Below are 25,643 nucleotides of genomic sequence, written 5' to 3' on the forward strand. Positions count from 1 at the left end.
TGCCTCGGGGCGAGGAGGAAGCCAGGTGTGGTAGTGCATGCCTGTTGTCCCAGCTACTTTGTAGGTGGGCAGATTGCTTGAGCCTGGGAGGTCAAAGCTGCAGTAAACCAAGATCACACCACTGCATTCCAGCCTGAGCAATAGAGCAAGACTATCTCAAAAAAAAAAAAAAAAAAAAATATATATATATATATGAAACAAGAGAAGCCACAGAAATCACAGTGGCCATTTTAGAAGAGTTTTTCTTTGCTTTTTGCTTATGGTTTTGGCGTAATTTGTGTGTGTTCTGAGATGGAGTCTTACTCTGTCGCCCAGGTTGGAATGCAGTGGTGCAATCTCAACTCACTACAACCTCTGCTTCCCGGGTTCCAGCGATTCTTGTGTCTCAGCCTTCTGAGTAGCTGGGAATACAGGTGTCTGCCACCACACCCGGCTGGTTTTTTTTATTTTGAGTAGAGACGGGGTTTTGCCATTTTGGCCAGGCTGGTCTAGAACTCCTGGCCTCCCAAAGTGCTGGGATTATAGGCGTGAGCCACTGCACCCAGCCCCTTGTTAAAGATTCTGCCTTTCTTGCCTTTGGTGTCCTGGGCCTGTTTTTTTTTTTTTTTTTTTTCAGTCTTTATATGATTTTATTTTCTTCCTTCAACCATAATAATATGATATCCAAATTTTGTCTTAACTGGTGGGTCTGTAAACACAGGCTTATCCATCCCACTTATAGGCAAGGTAAATGCTGCTTCTTGAAATGGTCCCACCATGGACCCTCTGGTCATCCAACCCAAGTCGCCCCCTTGCCTGGCTTTATATTCACTATACTGTGTGGCCACTTCATTGAATCTCATCCCAGACTTTAACTTTTCCATGGCTTCCATGATTTTGCCATGTTTTTCACATAGAATGTGTCTGACCTTTACTGCATTGCCACCACCTTTGGGACCTTGAGCCTTCTTGTCAGCACTGTCACTCCCAGAGGCTGTTCCCTCTTTCCCCGCTTTTCCAGAACCACTTTTTCCTTTGGGCGGCATCTTGGAAGCTTGTTGTTGAACTCTGAACTCTGGGCCTGGTTTTTACCCCAGTTTGAAAGAATCTGAATTCCAAACTACCCCTGATGCAGAGCTGGGACCATGGTTTGAGTCTCAAGTCTGCCTGTTGGGTGGAGGGCTTTGAGAGGCAGGAATAGGCCAGACGTGATGGCTCCCATCTGTAATCCCAGCACTTTGGGAGGCCAAGGCGGGTGGATCACTTGAGCCAAAGGGTTCAAGACCAGGCTGGGCAACATAGTGAGACACTGTAACTATAAAATTTTTAATAAAAGAGAGGTAGGAATGGGGAGAAGGAGAGCATGTCTTGCCTAACTGGGTTTCATCAAATACCGAGTATCCTTGTAAAAACCCAGCATACAGCATCTTGAGCCTATAAGGTCAATATTTTTGGATTTCTGCAGCTGCTCTCAGTCTCTTCAGCCTCCGTTCTAGCTGTTCTGACCTTGTGGAATGATGGGGTAGAAACTCTCTCTGCTTTTCTTGAGGGGGCATGGGAGTCGTCCCTGGCCAGCTCCCTCTCTTTTCCCCTGAGAAGGAGCTGGGTCTAGAATAGGCTGAAAAGCTCCCCTATCTTTAGATACTTCAGAGCACAAAACAGTTTGAGAAGATCTTGTTGGGTCGGTGGGGGGTAGGGGGGTGGATGTCTCTTACATTTGGTAGGAGAAAGGGGTATTCTATCCCCTAAAACTACCCATTATCTCTTCTCTCTTTCCAAGGTTCTCACAGGACTCAAGCCCTGGCAGGGAAAACAGGAGCTGGTTACACCCTCAACTGAACAGCAGCCAGCCAGGCCAGAGGCTTTGGGCATATAGTGAGTGAGCATGGCCCACATCACAGTGCTCCCAAGGAAATGGCTTCTTGTTTTAGGCTCAATGTCTGCATTTTCCACTCCTGGCCATCTTGGTGATGCTGGTGTGGTTCTCTCTGCCTTTGTGACCTATGACAAGAAAAGCCAGTCCCCTTCTGTTGCCCTGAAATAGCCCCTGACAATCCCAGACTGAACCAGATTCCCAGCTCAGTAAAGGTTTTACCTAAGTCAGGTTGATTAGGGAGTTTTTTGGTTCAGGGCTAGCTCCAGAAGCCCAAAGGGTCTCTTTTTTCCCCTTCTCCCAGGACATGAAGCAGTCCAAAGGTGTCTCTTAAAAAGGTGTTAGTAACCTTTCAGAAGCAGTGTGTCCCATCTTCCTTGGCTCCTTCATGGCTTGGCCATTTGCACCCAGGCAGCCTGCCTGACCAGCCTGGTGGAGCCTATCTTGGCACAGGCACAGTTAAGGATTCTCCAGAGGAATGAGCCCTGGAATCTGGGTTATGAATGAGTAGGACAATGGGGAGAGAGGGTGGGGGCAAAGGCAGGGCACCTGCCATCTAGTTACACTCCCCATTGCCTCACGGCTCATACATTTGCCACAGCTCTCAATCTCTGCTTTCAGAAGCTCCTCATAGTCTTAGCTGTATTTTTTGTCCCTGTGCTAAAATCTTAAATTTGTATAATGCTTTCAACTTTTTAAAGCACTTTCATTTTATCTTTCAGTAACTCCACAAGGTAGTGAGGGCAAGAGGTTATCTGAAGTCATGTGGTTGGTAGTTAATGGCAAAACCAAGCATAGAATCCAAGCCGCTTTCTAGTTCATGATCCTGCTGATCATATCTATTAAGTCCTCACGTTGTCAACAGGTTCCTGGAAACCATGACTTTAAGCCAAATGATGTTACAGCAGGTCCTCCAATGTTTTCTTCAGCATCATTTTGTTATAATTTTTAAAAAGTTTTTTAGTTTTTTGAGACAGTCTTACTCCATTGCCTAGACTGGAGTGCAGTGGTACAATCACGGCTCACTGCAGCCTCGACCTCCCAGGCTCAGGTGATCTTCCCACCTCAGCCTCCTGAGTAGCTGGGACTACAGGCGTGTGCCACCACGCCTAGCTAATTTTTGTATTTTTTGTAGAGACAGGTTTTTGTGCTGGGATTACAGATGTGAGCCACCACGCCAAGCCCCATTTTGTTATAATGTTGATGAGAAAAAAAAAAAGTTTAATTGTACATCGTTTTGCTTAAAGTTGCAGTTTCTAAGACCCTGTCAATGCTAAGTGACGACTTAACTGTAGTCGGATTCCATGGAATGGAACCATGAGCCAGGACGGATTAAATCAACAGCCAGCATCTACCTTAGATTTAGGTCTTAATTGCCCGAGAAAGTGTTTTGAAATAACCTGAAATTAACAGCCTCTGTCCCTTGTTCTAGAGCTCTTGCTGTTCCTCTGATCTTTCTCTTACCCAGTATTTCTCCCTGATGTCCCCATTTGCACATGCAGCTTGAGGAATATGTACCTTGGAACAGGTTATGGGTCACTGATAAAGCAGAAACCTTAAGGCCCTGGTTGCAGCATATTGCTTGCTTGGCTCCTTTCCCAGGCAGTCCTCAGCCCCATTGCACAGGGCACCTGCCACCCTTTCAAAGGCCTGCCCCTTCACGAGGACAGCTCTGACTGCAGGATCTTTCAAAGTATGAAAAGCTTAGCTTAACCTACGATTACACCCCTCAGCTTGTGGGGAAGGAGAGGCAGATGCTGTGACATCAGAAGAGAAAAAGTCAGAGGACCACCTGGAGCCACATCATACTGGGAGCTGTTGGTGCTCTCAGTAAACAAGATAATGGATAGATAGGCATTTCTTTTTTTTTTTTGAGATGGAATCTCACTCCACTGCCCAGCTGGAGTGCAATGGTGCAATCTCAGCTCACTGCAGCCTCCGACCCCCGGGTTCAAGTGATTCTCCCACCTCAGCCCTGTGAGTAGCTGGGATTACAGGCACCCGCCACCATGCCCGGCTAATTTTTGTATTTTTAGTAGAGATGGGGTTTCGCCATGTTGGCCAGGCTGGTCTGATCTCCTGACCTCAAGTGATCTGCCCACCTCAGCCTCCGAAAGTGCTGGGATTACAGGCATGAGCCACCACATCCAATTAGATATGCATTTCTAGTAGAATGCCTGACAAATACAGTTGCTCAGTAAATATCAGTCGGTCTCCTCCCTTAATAGAAGATCTCACCTGTAAGGTGACCCTCCCACATCAGGTTAGTCCTATATTACAAACTGTTTTCACTGCTGTAAAAGCCACCACCTGTCCTGCCATTTCATCGAATCTGTTATTTTGGGATAGATGGGATGGGTGCCGTGGGAAGGATCTGCGCTAAGTGGCACAGCAAAACAGGAGAGTCTTTTTTACCTTGGAAGTACTCCAGCTGATTCCCTTGCCCGGGGGTCACAGCAGTCAGGACCCTACCCTGGAGCCGGGGCCCCATCCTCAGGATGCGCACACTTAGGGGCCGAAAGCAGTGATTAGTCAGCCGGAGCTGGACCCGGACTCTGGTGTGAATCTTAATCAGACTCTTCCCCATGGTGGCCCAGGAAGGCAAATACTTCTTCAGTGGAAACCAGCTGATCTCTTCAGAGAAACCAGCCAGGCAGGGAAAGATACAGAGAGGAAAAGATGGAAAGCCAACTAGGAACAAAGGATTTCTACAGATCCCATATCATAGCAGCCCCTTAGCAGTGCCTCGTGTGTTGCAGGGAGAAGGTCACCTCCCCAAGCTTCACATCAGGCTGAACTGCAGGGAAGGAGCAGCTCTGAGAGGCCACCGTTATCAGGGGACTGGATTTAGTCAGAAGCACTTAGAGCCATAAAAAGTAATGCTTCCTTGGCCTGCAGCTCTTTCCCTGAGGCCTGGATAAGGGCTCCAACCTCTCAGAGGGCAAGGGACAGAGGGGGCAGAGAACAATTCTAGAGGGTAAGGGGAATCAAGACTGTCCCAGAAAATCCAGGATGTAAAGTTACAACGCCATTGGCCTTTATCCAGGCCATATATAGTCCAGGCCTGCCCTGGTGCCAGCCAAGTTGCATGGTCAGCCTAGCTTTGGGGCTGGGTGGCTCTGAAGTGGGAGGAGGTGGTCTCTGATACTAAATGGGCCGAATGGACTATAGAAAAGACAGTCTTTGGTGGAGCATGAACCAATTTCAAATGCCCCTAAATTCCTTGGGGTTTTTGTTGGTTGTGCCCTTCTTCTGAGGCCCTCATCGCATCCCTCGCAGCCCCTCCCTCCCTGGTTGGGGTGGGCAGTTAGGGTCAGCCGTGCCTGTCAGGACCTTTAAAGGCAAGCCCTCCTCTTGAAAGATGTTGCACCTGAACTCTCACCTCCTGGAAACTAATCCATTTTTTACTTCCACAGGCTTGGTAGCCCCTGTACTGATAAAGCCATTTAATTGCTACAATCTTTTATTTATTTCCACATCCAAACCTGATGTCCATCTCCCTCTCCTCACCCTGAGCCTGTGAGGTTCATTTGGGCCAGGTCAGTTTTACCTGCCCTGTCCTGCATCTAATGGGTCCTGGGCTGGGGGCCATGACCAGGGCCACAGGCTGTGTTTGTCCACTTGCAGCCTTGGGCACAGGGTGTGAGAAGCACCTGGAAGTCTGCTGAGCTATAACCTACCAAGTGTGCTATTCTATGAGGCCGGTTTTGAGGAAGTGCCCCGGCCCTAGGGGGCCTATACTCCTCAGCAGCCTCTCCCCACTGTACCTCTCTGCATTTGGCAGCAAGGGGGAATAGTTTGGACAAGGAACCTGCTGCTGCAATGGGAGGAGGAGGCTGGAGGTAAAGCCAGAGCTGAATGGGGACCTGAGTCAGCCTCAGCATGTCTCAGGATCACAAGGACTGTTTTCCCCGCCTCTGAGTTGTTCTGCTAACCCACCCTACTTGGCAGCAACTCTCAGTGAGTTTTGTCTCTACACAAGAGAGCCTCAGCCCTCCCTCTTTTGGGAATGCTGGTTTCCTGGACATTCTTCCCTGTTCTGGGAAGTAGGCATGCACAAGGCTCCTCTCCTATTTTACATCCTGCATGGTGCTAGCTTCCCTAGGTGAGCCTTTTGTTTGAGAGGACAGCTGTCCCAGCTCTCTGTGGAAGATGGGGATGGACCCTCTAGCTTCAGCCTCAGACGGATGGAAAGAAAGGCCACAGAGGGGAGAAAGTTATGTTTCTTCAGAGAAGTTCATTCTACTTCCTGAGATAGACACCCCAAAAGAGGGACAGTGAGAGCCAAGCTCAATTCTCCGGGTCAGCCTAAGATGGGAGGAAACACCAGGAGGCTGTGTCTCATGATGGTCATATATCCATAATTCCGTTCTTTGCATAACGATTCTACTTGGTAGTCCACAGGCACTCTCCCACACCCAGCTCTGTTCTGCAGTGGGGGAACTAGGCTCAGAGATAAAACAACCTGTTCCAGAAAGTGCATGGCAGAGCTCCTAGTCAGACGTTGGCTTCCGGATCAGAACTCTGCACTGTGCTTGCTGCCGGCCTGTAAATGCTTCAGTCTCTTGAAAGCACTTCTGCACACATTAGCTTCCCTGCAACCAATGGGGTTGGCAAGGAAGATGTCCCTGTTTTACAAATGGAGTAATGAAGATACTCAAGTAACTTGATGGTATTTGTCTAGCTGGGGTTCTCAACCTCTAGAGCACAGGGAGTTACATACCAGACTTAGGTAACATGGAATCTCACACTCACAGTGACACATCCTAAAATCCTAAATACAAATTAGATCTCAGGGAAACAGCAGAGTGATATCCTTCCTAACCTGAGCAATTCATTTTCATTCCCAAGCAGCATTCTTACAGAAAGGACAAAGGGCTGTCCCTGCCAGCTTCCACACCATTAATCCCAGGAGAGAGACAGGTATGAACCAATTCTGCTGTCTCCTGCTGTGTGAGATCTTCTGAGGTCCTAAAAAAACACCATCTTCGGGAATGAAAGCACTCAACTTTACACCTGTATCCAGCCTGCAGGTGACCTGGGCCAGTGACAACAGCTAGAAGGCAGTATTCCAAGAGCGCCTCCTAACAGCATTAACTACCCAGAGAATAGATTGTTGGCCTCAGCTATTGGGGTATCTAGTTCAGTGGAGATACGTAGAATTTCTCTCTCTTCCCACCTCGGCCTGCTCCAAAGGAAGAGAGTATGGAGGGACATGGGTCATACTGAATTTCCTGAGACAGTGGTAAGATATGCAGATAACAACAGGACAAATTTTTTTTTTTTTTTTTTTTTTTGAGACGGAGTCACTCTGTTGCCCAGGCTGGAGTGCAGTGGCACGATCTCAGCTCACTGCAACCTCCGCCTCCTGGGTTCAAGCAGTCCTCTTGCCTCAACCTCCCAAGTAGCTGGGATTACAGGCGTGCATCACCACACCTGGCTAATTTTTGTATTTTTAGTAGAGATGGGGTTTCACCATGTTGGCCAGGCTGGTCTCAAACTACTGACCTTAGGTGATCCACCCACCTCAGCCTCCCAGAGTGCTGGGACTACAGGCGTGAGCCACTGTGCCCAGCCAACAGGACAGATTTCTATAGCTGAAGCAAAACATGGTGGCAGCTACTAGAAATGCTTCAGAACCAAGAATTTTCACTTCTTGGTTAACAGTATCAGCCATCCTGATAATTTAAGCTGGGGAGATTGGTCAGATTTAGCAAACAAGTGAAACCCTCTTTTTTTTTCTTGAGATGTAGTCTCTGTCACCCATTTAAGCTGGGGAGATTGGTCAGATTTAGCAAACAAGTGAAACCCTCTTTTTTTTTCTTGAGATGTAGTCTCTGTCACCCAGGCTGGAGTGTAGTGGTGCAATCCGGGCTCACTGCAGCCTCCACCTCTGCCTTCCGGGTTCAAGCAATTCTCCCACCTCAGCCTCTCTAGTAGGTGGGATTACAGGCTCCCACCACCATGCCCTGCTAATTTTTTGTATTTTTAGTAGAGAAGAGGTTTCACCATGTTGGCCAGGCTGCTCTCAAACTCCTGACCTGAAGTGAGCCTCCCAAAGTGCTGGGATTACAGGCGTGAGCCACTGCACCAGCCCCTTTTTAAAAAAAAAATTTTTTTTTTTCTTTGGACAGTCTCCTTTACCCAGGCTGGAGAGCAGTGGCGCGAACTCAGCTCACTGCAACCTCTGCGTCCCAGGCTCAAGCGAGTCTCCTACCTCAGCCCCCCAAGTAGCTGGGATTACAGTCTTGTGCCACCACGCCCAGCTAGTTTTTTTATTTTTAGTAGAGACAGGGTTTCACCATTTTGGCCGGGCTGGTCTTGAACTCCTGACCTCAAGTGATCCACCCATCTAGGCCTCCCAAAGTATTGAGATTACAGGTGTGAGCCACCATGCCGGGTGTGAAAAGCCTCTTGATGGAAAGCAATTTCAGAACTGCAGGGAATCTAAAGATCCCAGATATGCAAGTCCCCCAAAGGGCTAACCCAGCACCCTCAAATCCACAACCCGCCTGCCTAGATACCCACACCCCTTCACCCTGTACCCAGCTAGTATTCCCATCCACTGGATAAAACCTCCTACTTGCCACTGGAGGCCATTTTCCCCAAGACACATGCTGCTGTCACTAATGCAAATTAGCCTCTTTTCAAGGTCCCAGATCACAACTTGGAGGACCCCAGTGGTCACCTCAAGAAGCTCATGCTCACCTTCCATGATGGAGATGTGAACAGCTCTTCTGCGGGTCCTGGGGACGCTGCTCAGCCTTGGGCCATGGGTTATGGAGGGACAGCTCCGGCTGGGAGCCATCCCTGCTCTGAGGTTAAAGAAAAAGAACCTTGTTAATTCAGTGCATGGACACATTTGGTAGGCACTTAAGAATTGAGTACTGGCTACTAGAATTGCCTGGCTGTATTAAGTTTTGGCCTCTCTCTTTTTAAAAATCTTTAATACCTTCTCTTTGCCTTTGGTCTCTGGATTCCAGTCAGAGATAGTGCTTCAAACTCCTCCACCTCCTTGTAACCCTAGACTCATCTGAACCTTTTTTTTTAGTGTGGCAGCAGTGCCATTGGTCTCAGGGGTGGGGGCAAGACTGTCAGAGAGTAGAGTCCCAGGATGAGCAGTACTCCTGAAAATATGCCTGGACCCATACTGGCAGCCTCCCCTGACTTCCAATAGAGGCTGCTGATGACGGGGCTCCATGTGAAGGGGCAGGCAGTAATGCTCCCCTTCCCAGAGGCAAAGGCTGGTTGGCAAATCCTACCCTTCTTGGTCAGTCATATTCTTTCTGGATCTTAGATTCTAGGAGATAGGCTTCTGGAAACACAATTTGTGGATCTACATGAAGCATGGATCCTGAAATTATTTTAGAGCCAGTGTGGCAGGGCTGTGGGACTATCCTTGGCTTCATATGATCGACTGGTTCCAGAACCACTGAAATTGTGTGACACATCCATGATCAATGTCAAGACTTGGGAGGGCAGAAGAGAATTGCCAAGTGAAGTGGCACCTGGATCTGATGTACTATCTGCAGTAGCCCTTCCTCCCTCCCCCGCTCTCTTATTAAGGGTCAAAGACTTCTCCCCATCCCTTCTGAGAGTTTCTTCAGCCTTCTGCTCCATTTTGGACTTTTTGGTAGCCACTGGAGCCAGGGGCTTCACAGTACTCAAACTGCTGGATTGAGATTCTGGGATCTGAGCTAGAACTGTTTTGAGGGGAAGCCCCTGGCAGCCTACCTGTGTATTTCCGGTGGCTCCCGTTTGATCTTAGCACTTGACTCCATGACTTCCTTTGCAACTCGGCCACTGTAAGTATAATAAAAACAAGCAGCAAGAAATGAGACTGTGTTCTAGGACAGCTCCTCTCCAAGATCTCAGGTGCTTTCCCTGAATCAGGAAATGGCATCTGTGGCTCACCCTTTCCCCGATGTTTTGGTCACGGAGAAAGGCTTGCTTGGTGGGGTAGAGAGTTCTAAAGTGTCATGACAGCCTATCTGAGAGAACTCTCTCCATCTCTAGAGTCTTTAGGATCTTCCATTCTCATTTAGGAATAATTCCTCATTTTCCAGCATGTTCCAATTACATCACAAAAAAACACATAAGAACAACCTTTAGACAGTGAGACATGAAAAGAATCACTGTTATCGTTCTTATTTTGCTGCTATTGTAAGGGAAAGAGAAGATACACATTTATTTTTCATTTTCTTGGAGACAGGGTCTTGCTCTGTCTCCTGGGCTGGAGTGCAGTGGTGCAATCATGGCTTACTGCAGCCTCGACCTCCTGAGCTCAAGCAATTCTCTCACCTCAGCCTCCCAAGTAGCTGGGACTACAGGTGTGTGCCACCACACCCAGCTAATTTTTTTTTTAATTTTTAGTAGAGATGGAGTTTCATCATGTTGCCCAGGCTCATTTCAAACTCCTGGCCTCAAGTGATCCACCTGCCTCAGCCTCCCAGAGTGCTGGGATTATAGGCGTGAGCCACTATGGCTGGCCAATATACATTTAAAACCCTACAGACAAACTGCTGTACGGAAGGAAGGAAATAGTACAAGGGTCATAAGACGGGAGAATTAGATGGAGACCTCAGACTTTTCTGAGTCCTCCCTGGTTTCTCTGTTCTAAAGGATAAGGACCACTGAGTGTTCTCCAGAGAAGGGTCTGAAAATAGATCCATAATGGTTACTTACTGTCACTATTTACCTGTATCGGAACCGGCTCCCTTTAAAGAATAAATTGCTGCTGGACACTGTGCGGACTTGGCTTGACTTCTCCAGCCTGTAGCAAGGCAAAGTCCAGTGTGATAGACAGACAGCCTGAACTGCCTCACACAGGTTAAGGCAGCACATCCCCAGCTTCTTCCAAAGGCTACTTGAAACTTCAGGAAAAAAGTCCTTCATAGTCCACACTTGTCTCTGACTCTCATTTAGGATCTGGGGGCTGTGCTCACAGCTAGCTGCCCTCCTGCCTCAGTGCCCAGGACTGTCACATGGAAACCCATTTTAGTGTCAGGAGAGTGAAGGCTCCCCCAAAATGCTTCGTAGGTTTTATCAGGGGAACTGAGAGAATACATGCTCGGGTGGATAGTGTCGGGGAATAATAGAATGCCCATCTAATCTCAGCCATGTCACTTATTAGCAGTGTGACCTCGGGCAAATTTCCTTCTCTCTTAGCCTCACCCTTTTTATAAAATGATAGAGCTGGGACTACTGGACCTTAGGGGTCTCCTTTCCAGTCCCAGTATTTGATTTTGTGTGTATGTCTGGGTAATTGTGGGTAGAGAAGAGGGTGGTGGCTGTCTTTCCTGTTCCATCTCCCTTTTGGAGGGTCCTAAAATACATGACCACAGTAAAGACTGAGAAATCCTGCGATGAAGAAACTAGCTTAACTTTAATAAAAGTTCCGTCGTGTATTTGAATTTGGAGACTTTCTCCCTCCCCCAGGATGTCTATTTAATACCTCGTTTGAAGCTGCAGACAGCTGATATGGAGCTCTGTAATACTTTCTCCTGGGTGACTTCACTGAGCCCATTAGCTCTCTCAGCTTGGGCACAGCAGCTCAGAGAGAAGCCTCCTAAGATGGGATCCACCTGTAACTCGCCCAGGTGCCTATGGTACTGATCCAACCAGGAACCTATGTGGGTCTGAAACCTGTGCTATGAGCAGTGAGTAGGAGCTGTTTCCACAATCCATGAACAGCTCTTGGGAGACAGCATCCCTGCCCGTCTCAGGGCTCCAGGACATCCGAGCTGCTTACTGGAGCCTGGGCATGTTCTTGCATCTGACGGGGCTCCTGCCATGGCACTAGGCCAAAAGCAGGACTAGGGATCTGTATGTGAGAGACACTGAGGGCAAGGCCAAAGCGCTGCTGCCAGAGACTTGACATACCTGGGGATCTCACCCAGGCTTTTACCATTTGACGAGAACATTAAGGAGGCAATGGAAAACTGAAAAATGACCTCTGTTTCCAGTGTGGGTGCAGGCATGGCTGGGTGGGTATGGAGATCTACTCGTGGGAAGACTCAGAAACTGAGTGTGGTCACAGGTTCAGAAGCACACTTCTGTTTCCATGACACAGATGGGAAAACCAAGCCCTTAAGAAATGGTGCTGAAGGCATGAAAAGACAAGAGGCAAGGAGATTGCTTGTTTGCATTAGACCCTTTGGCAGAGAGAAAGGGAAAGTTTCCACATATGCCATTCCCAGGGCAGGGATAGTTCAGTGTGGAGCAGGCCCCTGTCTGCTAGTGCCTTCTTGTCTCTGCTGCGGAGACCCGTGGGACCCCAGTTCTTCCTGGGCTGCTCCTCAGTCCCACAAGCAGGAGCTTACATCTCAAGTTGCTTCTCTCTAGGTTCAGGTAACTGGCCAAACCTGGATTCATCCTCACAGGCAAAGGGAGGGTGGTAGCAAAAGAAAATAAATGTTTTCTTGACTTTCTATGGACAGTAGGGACTGAACAGGAGGGAAGTGTGACCATGCCAAAGTCTCCCCTGAGTGTATTCAGAAGAAAGGCTGCCGATTCGGTGAATCCTTGATTCTGGTATAAACACATAATGGGAATTAAGTAATTCAGAATGCCTGTCTAAGAAACAGCCTCTGGGGCTGTGGCCCTGGCAACTGGGAGGACCCAGTTCTGCCAGCCAGCATCCCATAGCAGCCAGCAGGCAGGAGAATCTTCCCTGGAGAGGAGTATGGTGCCACTCATCCCAGAGCAGTTCTCATCTCTCCAGGATCCTTCAGGTTACTGGAACTGGGAACTGGCCAATCAAGGGCATTTGGTGATAGCAGGGCTCACCCCAGGTAGAATATACCACACTCTGTCTTGCCTTGATCTCATTCAGATACATCTTAGTAAAGCATAAATCATTACGGTATATTTTTAAAACAAGACCAAGGGGTTTAGTGAGACATATTTTACCTGGCATCACCCCCTCAATGGGCCATTTCTTCACTACCTAATGCTTTTATAACCACTTTCTTAATCAAAGAAAACAACACAAAAGCCCCACATTCTTTAAAAAATCCCTTTGGTAGGAAAGCTCTTGCCTTTGGCCTCAACCTGGCTTCTCAGTAACTGTCAAGCTCTTGCCCACTTCCAGCTACCCCGCCCCAGGTTCCTGGGCACTTGGCCTCCTGTCACCGACTCTCTGTGACTCTGGCTCTAAGAAAGACAGTCCCCATCACATGTGTCCACTCACTTGTAGAAGGCTTGGTTCTCGATTCCACATTTCCAGAGGTGCTTACACGCTTCAGGAGTTGGAGCAAAATATGTAAGAATAATTTTCTTTTCCTGCAAAAAATTCCACATTGATATGGCTGAGTGTGGATGGAGAAGCAAAGGTTGAAGTAGGCGAGGACCCTGACCCCAGAGCTGTTAAAGGCCCTGGCAGCTGGCTAGTTAGAGGGGAGGGCCCATGGGACCCACTGAGGCAGAGCTCAGTTCAGTGCATCACATCATGCTTGGCAAGTCCAATCAGGGTAAGTCTCAGCTGGCACAAAAGTGGCACAAATTGAACCAGGAGAGCTCTTGGTGAGAAAGTGGCCCTTGCCTCTGGAATTCCCATATACATGAAAGAAAAAGAGCCTTCCATTGCATTTCCTGGAGGTAAAGATCTCTTGAGTGGAAGCTCTGGGTGTCAATAGCATCCCTGAGGAAGTTCTGTGCTCCAGGGCCTTCCCGCTCCTTCATATTGTACCTCCAGGTCCTGACCTTGGTCTTGGCTTAGCATGTGGGTGGCTTGGCTCTACTGGGGTCCCTCAAGCTTGGCTCTGGCCACCAGGAAGCATCCCATCACCCCAGCCCTCCCTGAAGAGAAGGAAGCCAGCACTCACCTCTTTCTGACTTACGTATAAATAGAAAGTCTTTCCTTCAAATTTCAGCTTGGTCACCTCATTCCTAGAAGCACAAAGATAGTGCCTGTCACCTCATTGTGGGCTGCTTGTTCACAGCTAAATCTTGTAGATGCACAGCCCACCCCAACTGGAAGGGGCTCCAGGCACAGACACAATTTTAGCCAAAATCAGAACTGAAACAAGACAGCAGCGCAGTGGCCTTAGAGAATGTTGTTGAAACAGTTCAATCCACAGTTTTCTGGTCAATCACACTATAGTAATAGGGTGACAGGAGGATTTCGGGCTTATCAACAGTGGCTGTAAAAGGGAAACATTTGCATGGAAAGTGAGTCTAGGTAGAGTATCTGGGGTCATTTCAGGATTGGGTTCATAACACAGGTGCATTATCTGGATGGGACTGTCAAACGTAAGATGCCACAGGTAGCTGATGAGGCCAAAGTTCAAGATACAGCAAATAATGAGAAACAATGCAACCAGGTTCTGAGGGAGTTGAGTCTTTCAGGTGACTGTGCCACTGGATGGAAAATGCAGTTTAATGCAGACAAATATCAAACAATCTCAGGGAGCGGGGCAGGGCAACATACCAAAGAGAGAGAACAGATTACATGGAACAGTCATGCAGCGTACTGACCAGGAAAGGGGCTTAGGGGTTATTGTAGAAAAATCCTTGAAGCCACCAGCCCAGTGAATGGCTGCAGTAAAAGAGGCAAACAGGATACTGGGGTACATCACCCGTGGGACAGACACAAATCAGAAGAAGTGACATGGTTACTGTACATGGCACGGCCTAGACCTCACCTCCACATCCACCTCCTGCTCTCAGCCTTGGTTACATTTGCAAAATGGAAAAACTACTGGGTCTTAGGTGAATGTCCCTGAGAGCCATGGAACTAGGCTTCAGCACTGGTTGCTCCTCACTTCCCTTCTATCTGCCCAACATAGCTGCCCTCTGGAGCCTCTCAGCCCTCTCCATGTCACTGGAGGCCCCATTTTTCTACCCAACTGGAACCCCCAAGGCAGTCTTGTCATGCACATTCACCTCCACTTGGCTGCTGCTTTTTTGTAATTTCTAAGGAGATTTCCTTCATCTCCTAGGAAATAGTAGAAAGGTAGTGAGAATCATGTACCCAACTTACTGCTGGAAGAAGTTCAGGGGACAGGAAAATCACTTGTTCTCCATGCTTCTGAAAATCATGGCTGGGTCAGGATGAGATTTCACAACTTCTGACCACCAGTTCTGAGCTAACACAAGTCACATGGTATTCCTTCCCTGTTTGATTCCCTCTCAAACTCCCTCTCAATCAACCATCAATCTCATACACACACAATACAATAATGCCAATTGGTTAATATATAGACAAGCACACAGATCACCTAGGTTCCAACAAGCAAGCTAGGAAACTAAGGAGTTTTATTTTGAGAGTGAGATTGGGTTTACATCTATTATTACAGAGTTGACACATGGTGAAGAGGAGACTTCCAGAAGAAGTGGTGCATGAGAGAAGCCATGGAAAGAAAAGCGTCTGTAAGAACCAAGAGCCATTGTGGTTTCTGGAGGGGTGGGGATAATTTAAGGACTGCAGGTGTCTGTGACAGGTGTGTCCTACTTGTTTCTAGCCAAACATTCCCCCTGACAGGGACCTCACCCAACAGCTACTCTGGTTGGAATGTGGATCTGGGCCCTCTAAGGAACATCAAATAGCCCAGAGGTATCCAGGCAGCAGAGACCCCACACTAGGAGGGCTGAGGCCTGATCCTGCTCATTGTCTTTTTCTGAAAAGCATTTTGTTGGACAGGAGATGGCAAATCCTCACATCTTCACCCAGACAGCACAGTGAAGTGGGCTGACTTCAGGATGCCTAGGAAACAGGTATGTTGGAGTGTATTCTGGTAACTCCAGGGCAGCAGCTGCCTTGTGGCATGGCTGTTGTCCTGGGGAGTCAAGGCCCCCCTGCATGTGTGAGGAGCAGTTTCACCAGCACTCTGGCTGACGATTGTAATGCCCTCCTTCACAAAATCAAGGTGGGCTGGAAAGGCGGTATCTGTCCTCAAGCTCAAACTCAGTGGGGGAGCTGAAGAGGGCACAGCGGGATAGATGGCCTGCAGTGTCCCCAGCAGAACGCTGACTGGGAAGCAACTGTACTCAAGATTCCTCATGAGCTCTCCTGGAGAAGACAAAAACCAAACAGACTTCCCCCCACTGAGCTCTGCTGGACCAAGGGAAGCCACTTATCTAAGCCCCCAGGAGGGGCTAGCCAGCTTAGACTTGGCAGTCTGAGGCCCAGGAAGGCACAGAAATCACAAGAGCTTAGTAGAATATGCAAAATGTTTTGATGACGCTGACAGATGTTTGTATGGGCTGGCCAGCTAAAGGGTCTCCAGGAGAGCCAAATGTCAATCAACAAACCAGAGTCTGCCCAGAGGCATGCAGCAGAACAGACCCCAAATAAAACAGAGAGGGGCAGGAGAGGAAGCAGCTCAGAGTAGCTGCAGCTGAGGCAGTGGCTCTTTCCTGTTAGATGGGAGTGGAGAGGGGAGGGAAGGAAGAAAGAGTGGGAATGTGACTCCTGGAGGCTGAGGACACTTAAATGCCCAAGAGGGATAGGAGTGAGACAGCAGCAACTGAGCTTTTGCAGACACGATGCCCACAGTGAGGGCTGGTCTGAGGAGGGTGTTTTGCCAAAGTAACAGGGGACTTATATCTGCCCCAGAGGTCACTGTCTGTGAGCCCCTCCCTTGTTAGTAGAGCAGGTAAGGGCACTAAGCCATCCACACAGATGCTCCAGAACAGCCGGCTCAACAGGGCTGACTATGACCCTCAGTGGGTGACGGCCCCAAGGATTCAGTTCTCACAGGAACTTTGCTCCGCTAACACTGGCTCCAGCCCCAGGCCTCTCACCCTCCCCAGAAATCAAACCTCTGTATCCCTTTTCCTTTCTGGAGAGGCTGTCGGCTCTCAGGGACACCCCTTTAGAAGAACAGGATCCCTAGGAAGAGACCACTCCCTTTGTCAGTTACCACTATCAACGCAAGGCTTTGGAGAGGGCTCTGAACCAGAACTGCCCAATCACAGACAAAGGACATGGGAACCGTCGCCCCTCCCCAGTTGGTGAGATATAAACAGCCTATTTTGGAAATGAAGATGCTCACCATTTAATGAAGTGGACCCTCTTGTTTCCTTGAAGAACAACAAACCCAAAAGGAGTGAAGGCCAGAAATGCAGCATTTCCTGACACGTCCTGCAACACAGAAAGACTTCTCATCGGGTGATGCAGGCACAGAGGTGAAAGGGTAAGAAACACAGCTGTTCATAGGTGATGCAGGGTTAATACTTGGCAGTAGGTCACAGAGGGAAAAGCATGTCATCTGGAATCACAAGACCATAGTGTGAGTCTCAGCCTTGCCACTTGCCAACCGCATGACTACAGGCAAGTTACTTGCTGAGCCTCAGTGTCCTGATCTGTAAGTTGTAGGTTATAATGATACCAACCTTAGAAGGTTGCTGTGAACATCCAAAGAGAATGGCAACACCTCATGCATTGCTGATGGGGTTGTAAAATGGTACAGTCACTTTGAGAAAGAGTTTGAAAGTCATTTAAATGGTTAAAAATAGAGTTACCATATGACCCAGCAATTCCACTCCTCAGTGTGTGCTCAGAGATTTAAAAATGCATGTCCACACAGAAACTGGTACATGTATGTTAATAGCAGCAGTATGTGTTAAGAGCTAAACAGTAGAAACAACCCAATCCATTTTCCAGTGTAAAGTTTCCATTAACTGATAAATGAATAAACAAGTAGTATATCATGATACAGTAGAATCTTATTCACCAGTAAAAAGGAATGAAGGACTGATAGACGCTACAACACTGGCGAACCTTGAAAACATTATGCCAAGTGAAAGAAACCAGTCACAAAAAATCAGGTTGTGATCTTTTAACTCTGAATACACTAAAAACCACTGAATTGTACACTTTAAAAGAGCACATTTGGCTGGGAGCAGTGGCTCATGCCTATAATCCCAGCACTTTGGGAGGCCGAGGCAGGTGGATCATCTGAGCTCAGGAGTTCGAGACCAGCCTGGCCAACATGGTGAAACCGCATCTCTACTAAAAAGACAAAAATTAGCCAGGCGTGGTGGTGCGTGCCTGTAATCCCAGCTACTCAGGAGGCTGAGACAGGAGAATTGCTTGAACCCAGGAGGTAGAGGTTGCAGTGAGCCAAGATTGTACCACCACACTCCAGCCTGGGTGACAGAGTGAGACTCCATCTCAAAAAAACAAAACAAACAAACGAAAAAACAAAAAACAGAAACGTTTTATGATATGTGAATTATATCTTAAAAGGCTGTTATTAAAGAGTGGGGGAGTCGTTATCCACTTTCATAATAGTCCTATAACACTGGGCCCCTCAGGAAAGTTTAGCTGAAGAAAAAAACAAGAAGCAACTGGCAAAATAGAACAGTTGCCATCAGCCCTGAGGTGCCTGAACCAACAGAGAGGGCCTCCTGGCCACTGGCACCATCAGTCAGTAAACACCAGGCTAGAGGCTCTGTTGAACATAGTGGGGAGCGGGCGGAGCAGAAGCTGCAGGTCTCGCTTCCTCACGTGGGAAAGTGAGCTCCGTGAGGACTAGGCTGGGTGGAGGATTTTGCCCTCCCAGAGGGGCTTCCTTTGTGACAGGGGCGTCAGGTGAGATTTGGCACCGTCAGGCTGCATGAATGGTGATGGAGAGGGTGTAAGTGTGTTGAGGTGACCAGAAACTTATGCTGTGATGCTGGTCAAATATGCCTGCAGGAGAGTCTTCTGGGCCACAGCTCAGGTGGTGCCATGGAGTTAGGGCCAGATACCGGGTGTGAGGCATGGGTGTGGGGGCTGAGGCTGCCGGGCCAGGTCGGCCTGAGGTTTGGCTCTCCTGGCCTCTCCGCTTTCAGGGCTCACCTCCCTGGCACAGATTCTCAGCCTGATTCATCCCAAGAACAGTGGGGCCTCTTCAGGGCCTCATGAGTCCTGCCTCAAGAAGCAGTCCAGTTTTGCCTTAAAACTATCTCTCAGAGTCAGGGTTACAAGTATGAGCATCTGGGTCCAGGGAATAAACTAAGTGTATGTTTGGCAAACATTTGCAATTAATGTATTGTTGTTAATTATCCTTTCCTCAGGGTATTTCATGATCCAGACACTTGGCTACAAGCACAATGTCATGGGCACAACAAAAAGCTGTTTAAAAATAACTGGAATGCAGACACTATGAAGCCACAGGGCTGGATTTCCTCCTGCTTGTCATCAGTGCGTGGTGGTGGTTATTAATATCTGAGTACCAGGCACTGCACACAAACACTGTTCCTGCCAGGAGGCACCAGGGCTAACCTGGCAGGCGTGGCAGAGGTATGGGTCAGGGAAGGGTGGCCTTGAGGGAAGAATGACTGGGAGAGGTGGGGGAGGAAAGCAGCCTGCCTGTTCTGCCTCTTCTGCTCACTGTGCAAGCAGGACCCGGGGAAGTCCTACAACTGCAGGCTTAGAAAGAGAGAGACTGGGAGTGGAGACCTTATTGTGTGAATGGTGGTGTAGAAAGGGTCTGCAGAAAATGTTGAGCAGATGAAGGTGTAAGACAGTGGGGTGGGTCAGAGGGGCCAGTCTGGCTGCAGTGGGGAACGTCCGAATGTGCGTAAAAATGAGAGGGGACGCAGAGGTGGGGCAGAGGCATGGAAGGGGTCATAATGCTCGCTGAGCTAAAGGAAAGGCCTAGGAAGGAGAGGTGGAGGGATGGAAATGAAGCCTTGGGCCTGCAGGAGGCTACTGGACAGCTTGAAATAACAGGGAAAGAAGTAGGGAAGTGAGGTGGGAGGGAAGGCAGGGGAGGGAGGCAGCGGAGGGCCCCCCTCTGCTTCTTCCACTCTGGCTCATATGGGCAGTGACAGGCAGAAGAGCACCCCCACTAGAACCACAGTGGTGCGGGCTCTGGGTCAAACCGCTCGGGTCCAGGTCCAGCTCTGCCACTCACTGTGTGGCGGTGGCCAGGTCCCTAATTTCTCCATGGTCAGACTCCTTGTCTTAGAACGAGGGTTGATCGTATTACCTACCTCATAGGTTATGTTTAGGAGGCACCCCACAAATGCTAGTGGCCATGTTTTTTGTTTGTTTTAGAGACAAGGCCTCACTGTGTGGCCAAGGTGGGTCTTGAACTCCTGGGCTCAAGTGATCTACCCACTTCAGCCTCCCAAAGTGCTGGCATTACAGACATGAGCCACCACGCCCGGCCTGTGTTTGTTATTAATATTATTATAGCTGCTACTAGTTAGCTGAGTTTGTTGAACTTAATACAAATCCTTTTTTAAAAGAAATTTAACATTTTACTATTTTTCCTGATGTTGACAGATTTAAATTTTGCTAGTTAGGAAACGAAAATGTGGGAAGTTAGAATGAAAAAAGGAGAAGTAATTCACTGTTAGGGGACCATGGAGGAGTGGGGTGATCCATGAATCTGAAGTGAGAATGGGAAGGGAACAGAGGCCATGACACAATCAGAGATCTGCCAGAGTCCTCTCAGTGACCTGTGTCCCTCTGCAGAGCAAAGGGAATACGTGGTCCCACAAGATGGGTGGTGCTGGCCAGGTTGCCCTGCATCCTGCAGATACCTCAGAGCTGGCCTCTGAGTGAAGGCAGGTGTTAGAGTTAGAGGAGCACAGCCTCTCCTAACCAGACTGGCTGCTTTAGAGCAGAGAGCTGGGAATAAACCCCAATGACAATGAGATGCCACATCATTTCATAAGCAGTAATAGCACCTTGAACAATCCCAATTGTTCCCAATCTCATATGAAGACAGCAGTTCTCCAAACTGCTTCAAATGCAATAGATGCAGATGAAGGTCACCGTAAGACCCTGACACCCGGTGTCCGCAGGGGCAGGTGACAGCTGAGATATTTGCAACTTGCCTCTGGCACATGAGGCTCAGCAATCAGTGTGGAAGGGACTCGAATTACAGTGAGAAATCTCACATCTGTACTGGCATGAAAATACAAGCAGGCAGCCACACTGACATCTTTCCTGGAACTTCTCCAGTTTCTTCTATCTGACTTGTCATTCTTGTTGTGAGCATGCCGTTGGAGTTTGTGTGCAAAATAACAAGTTGCATGACAATAAGAGGGGGGAATGAGGACAAGGTGAGAAGTGAAGAGTCAACAGTCGCCTGTTCTTCAGATCTCCCATTTTATCAAGCTGGACTCTCTTTCTTCTCTGTCCCCTTCCCATCCTTATGAAATCAGTGCCCACAGGACTGAGCCGGGAGGTGGAATACAAACTAGGGTCCTGATAGCTATGCCGTGGATATCGCCAGCTATACTCTGCAGCAGGTAACAGTCGAAATAATCTAGTTCACTTCTTCAGTTGTGAGGTTAAAAAATTGTTTTCAATTTCTCATCCTTGTGAAAAGAGCTTCTGTCTCAGTTTAGGACCCCAGCTCTCCTCCTCCTTTCCTCTGTGACTTCACGTCTCCAAAACTCGGTTTCCTCATTTGCTAAATGAGGACAATAATATATACCTGGAGAAATACTACTTCCATCTGATTTTACGGAGATAGACCAAATATCTTACTGCTAGGACGTGGCCAACGGTATTCTCCTTGGAGAGGGGATGAACATGCATTCCTTGTCATTCATGTGTTTACATGGCCCTTGCCATCAAACTTGACCTGTGTCAGTCAACACCAGCAAAGTTCACCCTAAGATGATCACTCTGCCCAGGAAAGGATTCTTGGAAATCAAAGCACAGACTGGTTCAGAAGCAGGAACATCTGGCCACCATTTCTAGTCCCCACCAGTTCCACTTCCAGATTCAAAGTAGCCTTCTGTCTCCTGCCACCCTAGAGGACACACTGGGTGTGACTGAGTAGGCAACACAGCATTCTTGGTTGTTAGGCCTCTAGGGTCATCCTGTCCCCTCTCTGGGGCATGCCTCAAATTAATTCAATTTTGATGAATGAAGCCACTATTTCTTATAAAACCCTTTGGAAGATGATTCCACATGCTGTACCAGATACTTACACCCATTTCTGAAAGAGTTCACAGTTGGGACGCTGAAGTCAGTCATGAAAATCACCCAGTCTGAATATACTACACTTAAACTTGGCCACAATAAACTAGAATGGAAATGAAGAGGAGAAGGAGGAGGAGGTACCCTGTAAGACATTTGGTATTACTCCATGACAGCTCAGAAAGGAATTCCTGGTGGAAACTGCACCAGGTGGCTTTGGTGAAGTTCTTCATTTCAGCAGTAAATCTAACACCCTACCTGCCACACAGCCAAGAGGGGCCCACCCAAGGGTGGGAGAGCCATCAGTGATCCTTCTTTTTCTGTTTCTCAGAATTGAGGAGTGCTGGGCATGGTGGCTCACACCTGTAATCCCAGCACTTTGGGAGGCCGAGGCAGGCAGATCACCTGAGGTCAGGAGTTTGAGACAAGCCTGACCAACATGGTGAAATCCCATCTCTACTAAAAATACAAAATTAGCTGGGTGTGGTAGCGTGCACCTGTAATCTCAGCTACTTCGGAGGCTGAGGCAGAAGAATCACTTGAACCCGGGAGGCAGAGGTTGCAGTGAGCCGAGATTACACCATTGCACTCCAGTCTGGGCAACAAGAGTGACACTCCATCTCAAAAAAAAAAAAAAAAAAAGTGAGGGATAACTCGTCAAGATGGGGGAAGGGGTTCTTCTTTAGAGAGCTGGCTAGGTGGCTGGATTATGAACGTAATGATTCCATTTTAAGGGCAGAGGGACAGTATAATTTTATTTTTGTGGTTGATCTAACCTAGATCCTGTTGAAATCAATTTTATCCTGGTCTATACAAAGCAGACATAAAGACACTGGTGAACTTACATTAAATTTTTGTGGGATGATGATATGGTTTGGCTCTGTGTCCCCACCCAAATCTGATGTGGAATTTTAATCCCCACGTGACAGGGGAGGGACCTGGTGGGAGGTGATTGGACCATGGGGGCAGTTTCCCCATGCTGTTCTCATGATAGTGAGGGAGTTCTCACAAGATCTGATGGTTTAAAAGTGTGGCATCTCCCCCCTCGTTCTCTCTTTCCTGCTGCCATGTAAGACATGCCTTGCTTCTCCTTCCACTATGATTATAAGTTTCCTGAGGCCTCCCTAGCCATGCAGAACTATGAGTCAATTAAACCTCTTTTCTTTATGAATTACTCAGTCTCAGGTAGTTCTTTATAGCAGTGTGAAAACGGACTAAGACAGATGATATCAATAATCTTGTAGGTCAGTGTCCTTTCTGTGTCAGAATTGGCAATGAGTTGTGCTTAGTTCCTAAATTCCATCTCTCCAGAAGGAGGACCATGAATAATAATTGAAAAAGCACAGCACTGAGACTCAGATAACCCTGGGTTCGAGCCACAGTACCTTTGGGCATTACTGTGTTACCCAGTACCTTTGTGCATTACTGTGTTACCCAGTACCTTTGGGCATGTTAGTTGGTTCCTTAGAGGGGACTTATCTCCCTCATATCCCTTCTTGTCTGCATCTTCAGAGGCTCAATATTCTTATCTTAAAATGAGGACAAAAATATCTTCTTAGCAGTGATGTTGTAAAGATTCAATGAGATAATGTACAAGCCTGGCACAGACAGACTCTCAATAAATGGTACCTTCAAGACTCTTTAACAACAAGGCTGGGTATCTGTAACAGGCCTAACTACTCCATGAACTGTAACAGGACATCTCCATAAGTTGGGCCCAGGAGGCCAAAGTACAGTGCTGCAGGAGACCCAGGCCAAACCACCAGTCTCAGGGCTACCTGGATGGAGCAAGATGGTGGCTCCTGAAGTTGGAGTGCTGTCAGGGCCAGGGAACAGATGTAGCAATGGCCTGCCAGTGGTTTGCTTCATTCTCCTCCTCCAGCAGCTGTAGGCTTGGGCTGCTGGGGCTCTTGCCAGGAGTTGAGGGCTGAGGGTCAAGGCAGAGAATGGAGGACAGCCTTGTCCTGCACTTTTGGAATTTGGGTATTAGCTAATAGAGCTCTCTGGCTGTCCCATCCAGCATTTGTAGAATCTCCTCTTCCTGGTCCCAGGGCTAGACAAGGACATTCTGGGCAGAAAGAAACCATCAGTGTGCATAGGAAGAACAGCAGCTTCTTAATCAGTCCAGGGGACAGAGCCTAAGCTAGAGAGTTGTTCTGCTCTCATTTAATTATCAAAATGATTCCTCTTCTGTCCTCCCTAGGGCTGCATGCCCCAGATTCCCTGGGCCCAGTAATTGCCTCTCTGTTAATAGAAATCATCAGTATTTATTACACCAAGTGTGCCAGCTTATTTCAGCTCTTCTTGTAGCAGCATTAAGGCGAGCACTTGATAGCATATCACTAAAGTGACTCTACTTAATAACAAGAGTAAAGTCCCCTAAACTGTTCTCTTTGCTGGGAGAGCTGAGGAATCATGGCCAGAGCGTAATGAGAGGAGCTGAGGGGCTATGTGTGGGGTCTGCAATAGGGCCCTGACATGGCCCTGGGTGAGGAAGAGGCACAGGGCTCAGGAACAAGGGACCTGAGCACTCCCCCAACAGAAGTCTCCTGGGGGGTTTCTGTTCTTCCATAGGGTACATAACAATGGGTAGTGACTTGAGTTCAAATTCTTGCTCTACCGCTCAGGGCTTGTGAACTTTGGCCTCCTGGAAAGCCAGTCTTCTTATCTATAAAACAGGGAGAATAACATCTACCTCCCAGGGCTGGTGTGAGGATTAAATGAGAACATAATGTGAAAAGACTCCACTGAGGCCACCATGGGAGGCATACCACAAACATCTCTTCTTCCCTCCCTCCCTCTTTCCTTCCAGGAGTTGATGCTATGGGATTGAGATGGCATGACATAAGTGACGGGGCCGCAACAGTGCCTGGTATGAATGCTGGTTCCTCCCCGCAGCCTCTTCAGCCTCTCTGCATCCAATGATGGACAAACTCACCAAAGACAAGGGTGAGACAGGAGCCTCACAGTCCTGGGGTGCATGTGTATTTGGGTTGGAAACCAGGCTGGCTGCCACTATAGCTTCCAGACTCCCGTGGGCAACGGTGGAGAATCCCTTTCCCCGCTCTAGTCAGTGTAGTGCTCGGGCTCGCTGTCTGCCCATCTCTGTGTCTTTTCAACTCTGCTCAGGGACCCGTCTCTGAAGAGATGGGTGCTATGTGTGGCCTCAAGGGGACTGGGCAGGTTTGGGGTCAAATGCAGAGGTAACCTGGCCCCTTCTGATGAACATATCTTCAGGCAGCCGTCTTTAAGATCCTAGAGTGACTCAGCAGTTCAGGGAGCAGTTATTGAACACAGACTGTGTACTTTCAAGTGAGGTTCAGAGAAGCTCCCAAAGGCTCCAGTAAACAGGGGATGGGAACCAGAGCCCAGGGCCAGCTTATCCAAAGCTCTCTTCACTCCTGTGTGGGTGCCCTGCTAACAGTATTGGAGCAATTTATGGAGGGGTTTAAACTGCATCTGTTACACAGAGGGCACTGTTTAGGAAGTTTTGCTAATGTGTAAATATCCAAATGTCTATTCTCTGGTATAACAGGCATCAATGTGTTTTCTGACAGTGTGGCCCCAAGAACACAGGGGTTACTTTGCAGCAGGCTATACTAGTGGATAGGGACCTGTGGGGTAGGGAAGATGACCAGGGTTTCTGAATGTCAGGATGTCCTCAAGGTTCATAACTCCTAGGCAAGAATAAATCACCATCTTCTCACCAAGGGACCAAAGGACACTGATTTGCCCCTATGTCACTGTGCTCATGCATTCCTGTTTTTTTTTGTTGTTGTTGTTGTTTTTTTTTTTTTTTTTTTTTTGAGACAGAGTCTCGCTCTGTCACCCAGGCTGGAGTGCAATGGCGTGATCTCAGCTCACTGCAACCTCCACTTCCTGAGTTCATGCGATTCTCCTGCCTCAGCCTCTTGAGTA

At 48.2% G+C, this 25,643-nt stretch overlaps 2 protein-coding genes across 6 annotated transcripts in view; both read right to left on the reverse strand.

Moving 5' to 3' along the window:
* The window catches only part of FRMD5 (FERM domain containing 5), a 339,597-nt gene that overhangs the window by 4,450 nt on the left and 309,504 nt on the right, over nucleotides 1-25,643 (reverse strand). For 4 of the 5 annotated variants that reach the window (XM_054532727.1, XM_054532726.1, XM_024232618.2 and 1 more), the window contains exons 8-13: nucleotides 16,849-16,937; nucleotides 13,678-13,741; nucleotides 13,044-13,135; nucleotides 10,551-10,625; nucleotides 9,587-9,655; nucleotides 8,561-8,667 (exon numbers count right to left, since the gene is read on the reverse strand). In XM_054532727.1, coding sequence (XP_054388702.1) covers nucleotides 8,561-8,667; nucleotides 9,587-9,655; nucleotides 10,551-10,625; nucleotides 13,044-13,135; nucleotides 13,678-13,741; nucleotides 16,849-16,937 — 496 coding nt within the window. Of the gene's footprint in view, nucleotides 1-610; nucleotides 4,487-8,560; nucleotides 8,668-9,586; nucleotides 9,656-10,550; nucleotides 10,626-13,043; nucleotides 13,136-13,677; nucleotides 13,742-16,848; nucleotides 16,938-25,643 lie in introns of those variants that run through there. The other variant, XM_054532728.1, reaches the window with a different exon arrangement.
* Nucleotides 611-1,025, reverse strand: LOC112129068 (peptidyl-prolyl cis-trans isomerase NIMA-interacting 4-like). The gene has a single exon (XM_054532735.1). It carries the CDS (start codon nucleotides 1,023-1,025, stop codon nucleotides 630-632), a length of 396 nt encoding a protein of 131 aa, XP_054388710.1. The 3' UTR covers nucleotides 611-629.

This window comes from Pongo abelii, chromosome 16, assembly GCF_028885655.2.
Source record: "Pongo abelii isolate AG06213 chromosome 16, NHGRI_mPonAbe1-v2.0_pri, whole genome shotgun sequence".
Lineage (NCBI taxonomy): Eukaryota > Metazoa > Chordata > Mammalia > Primates > Hominidae > Pongo > Pongo abelii.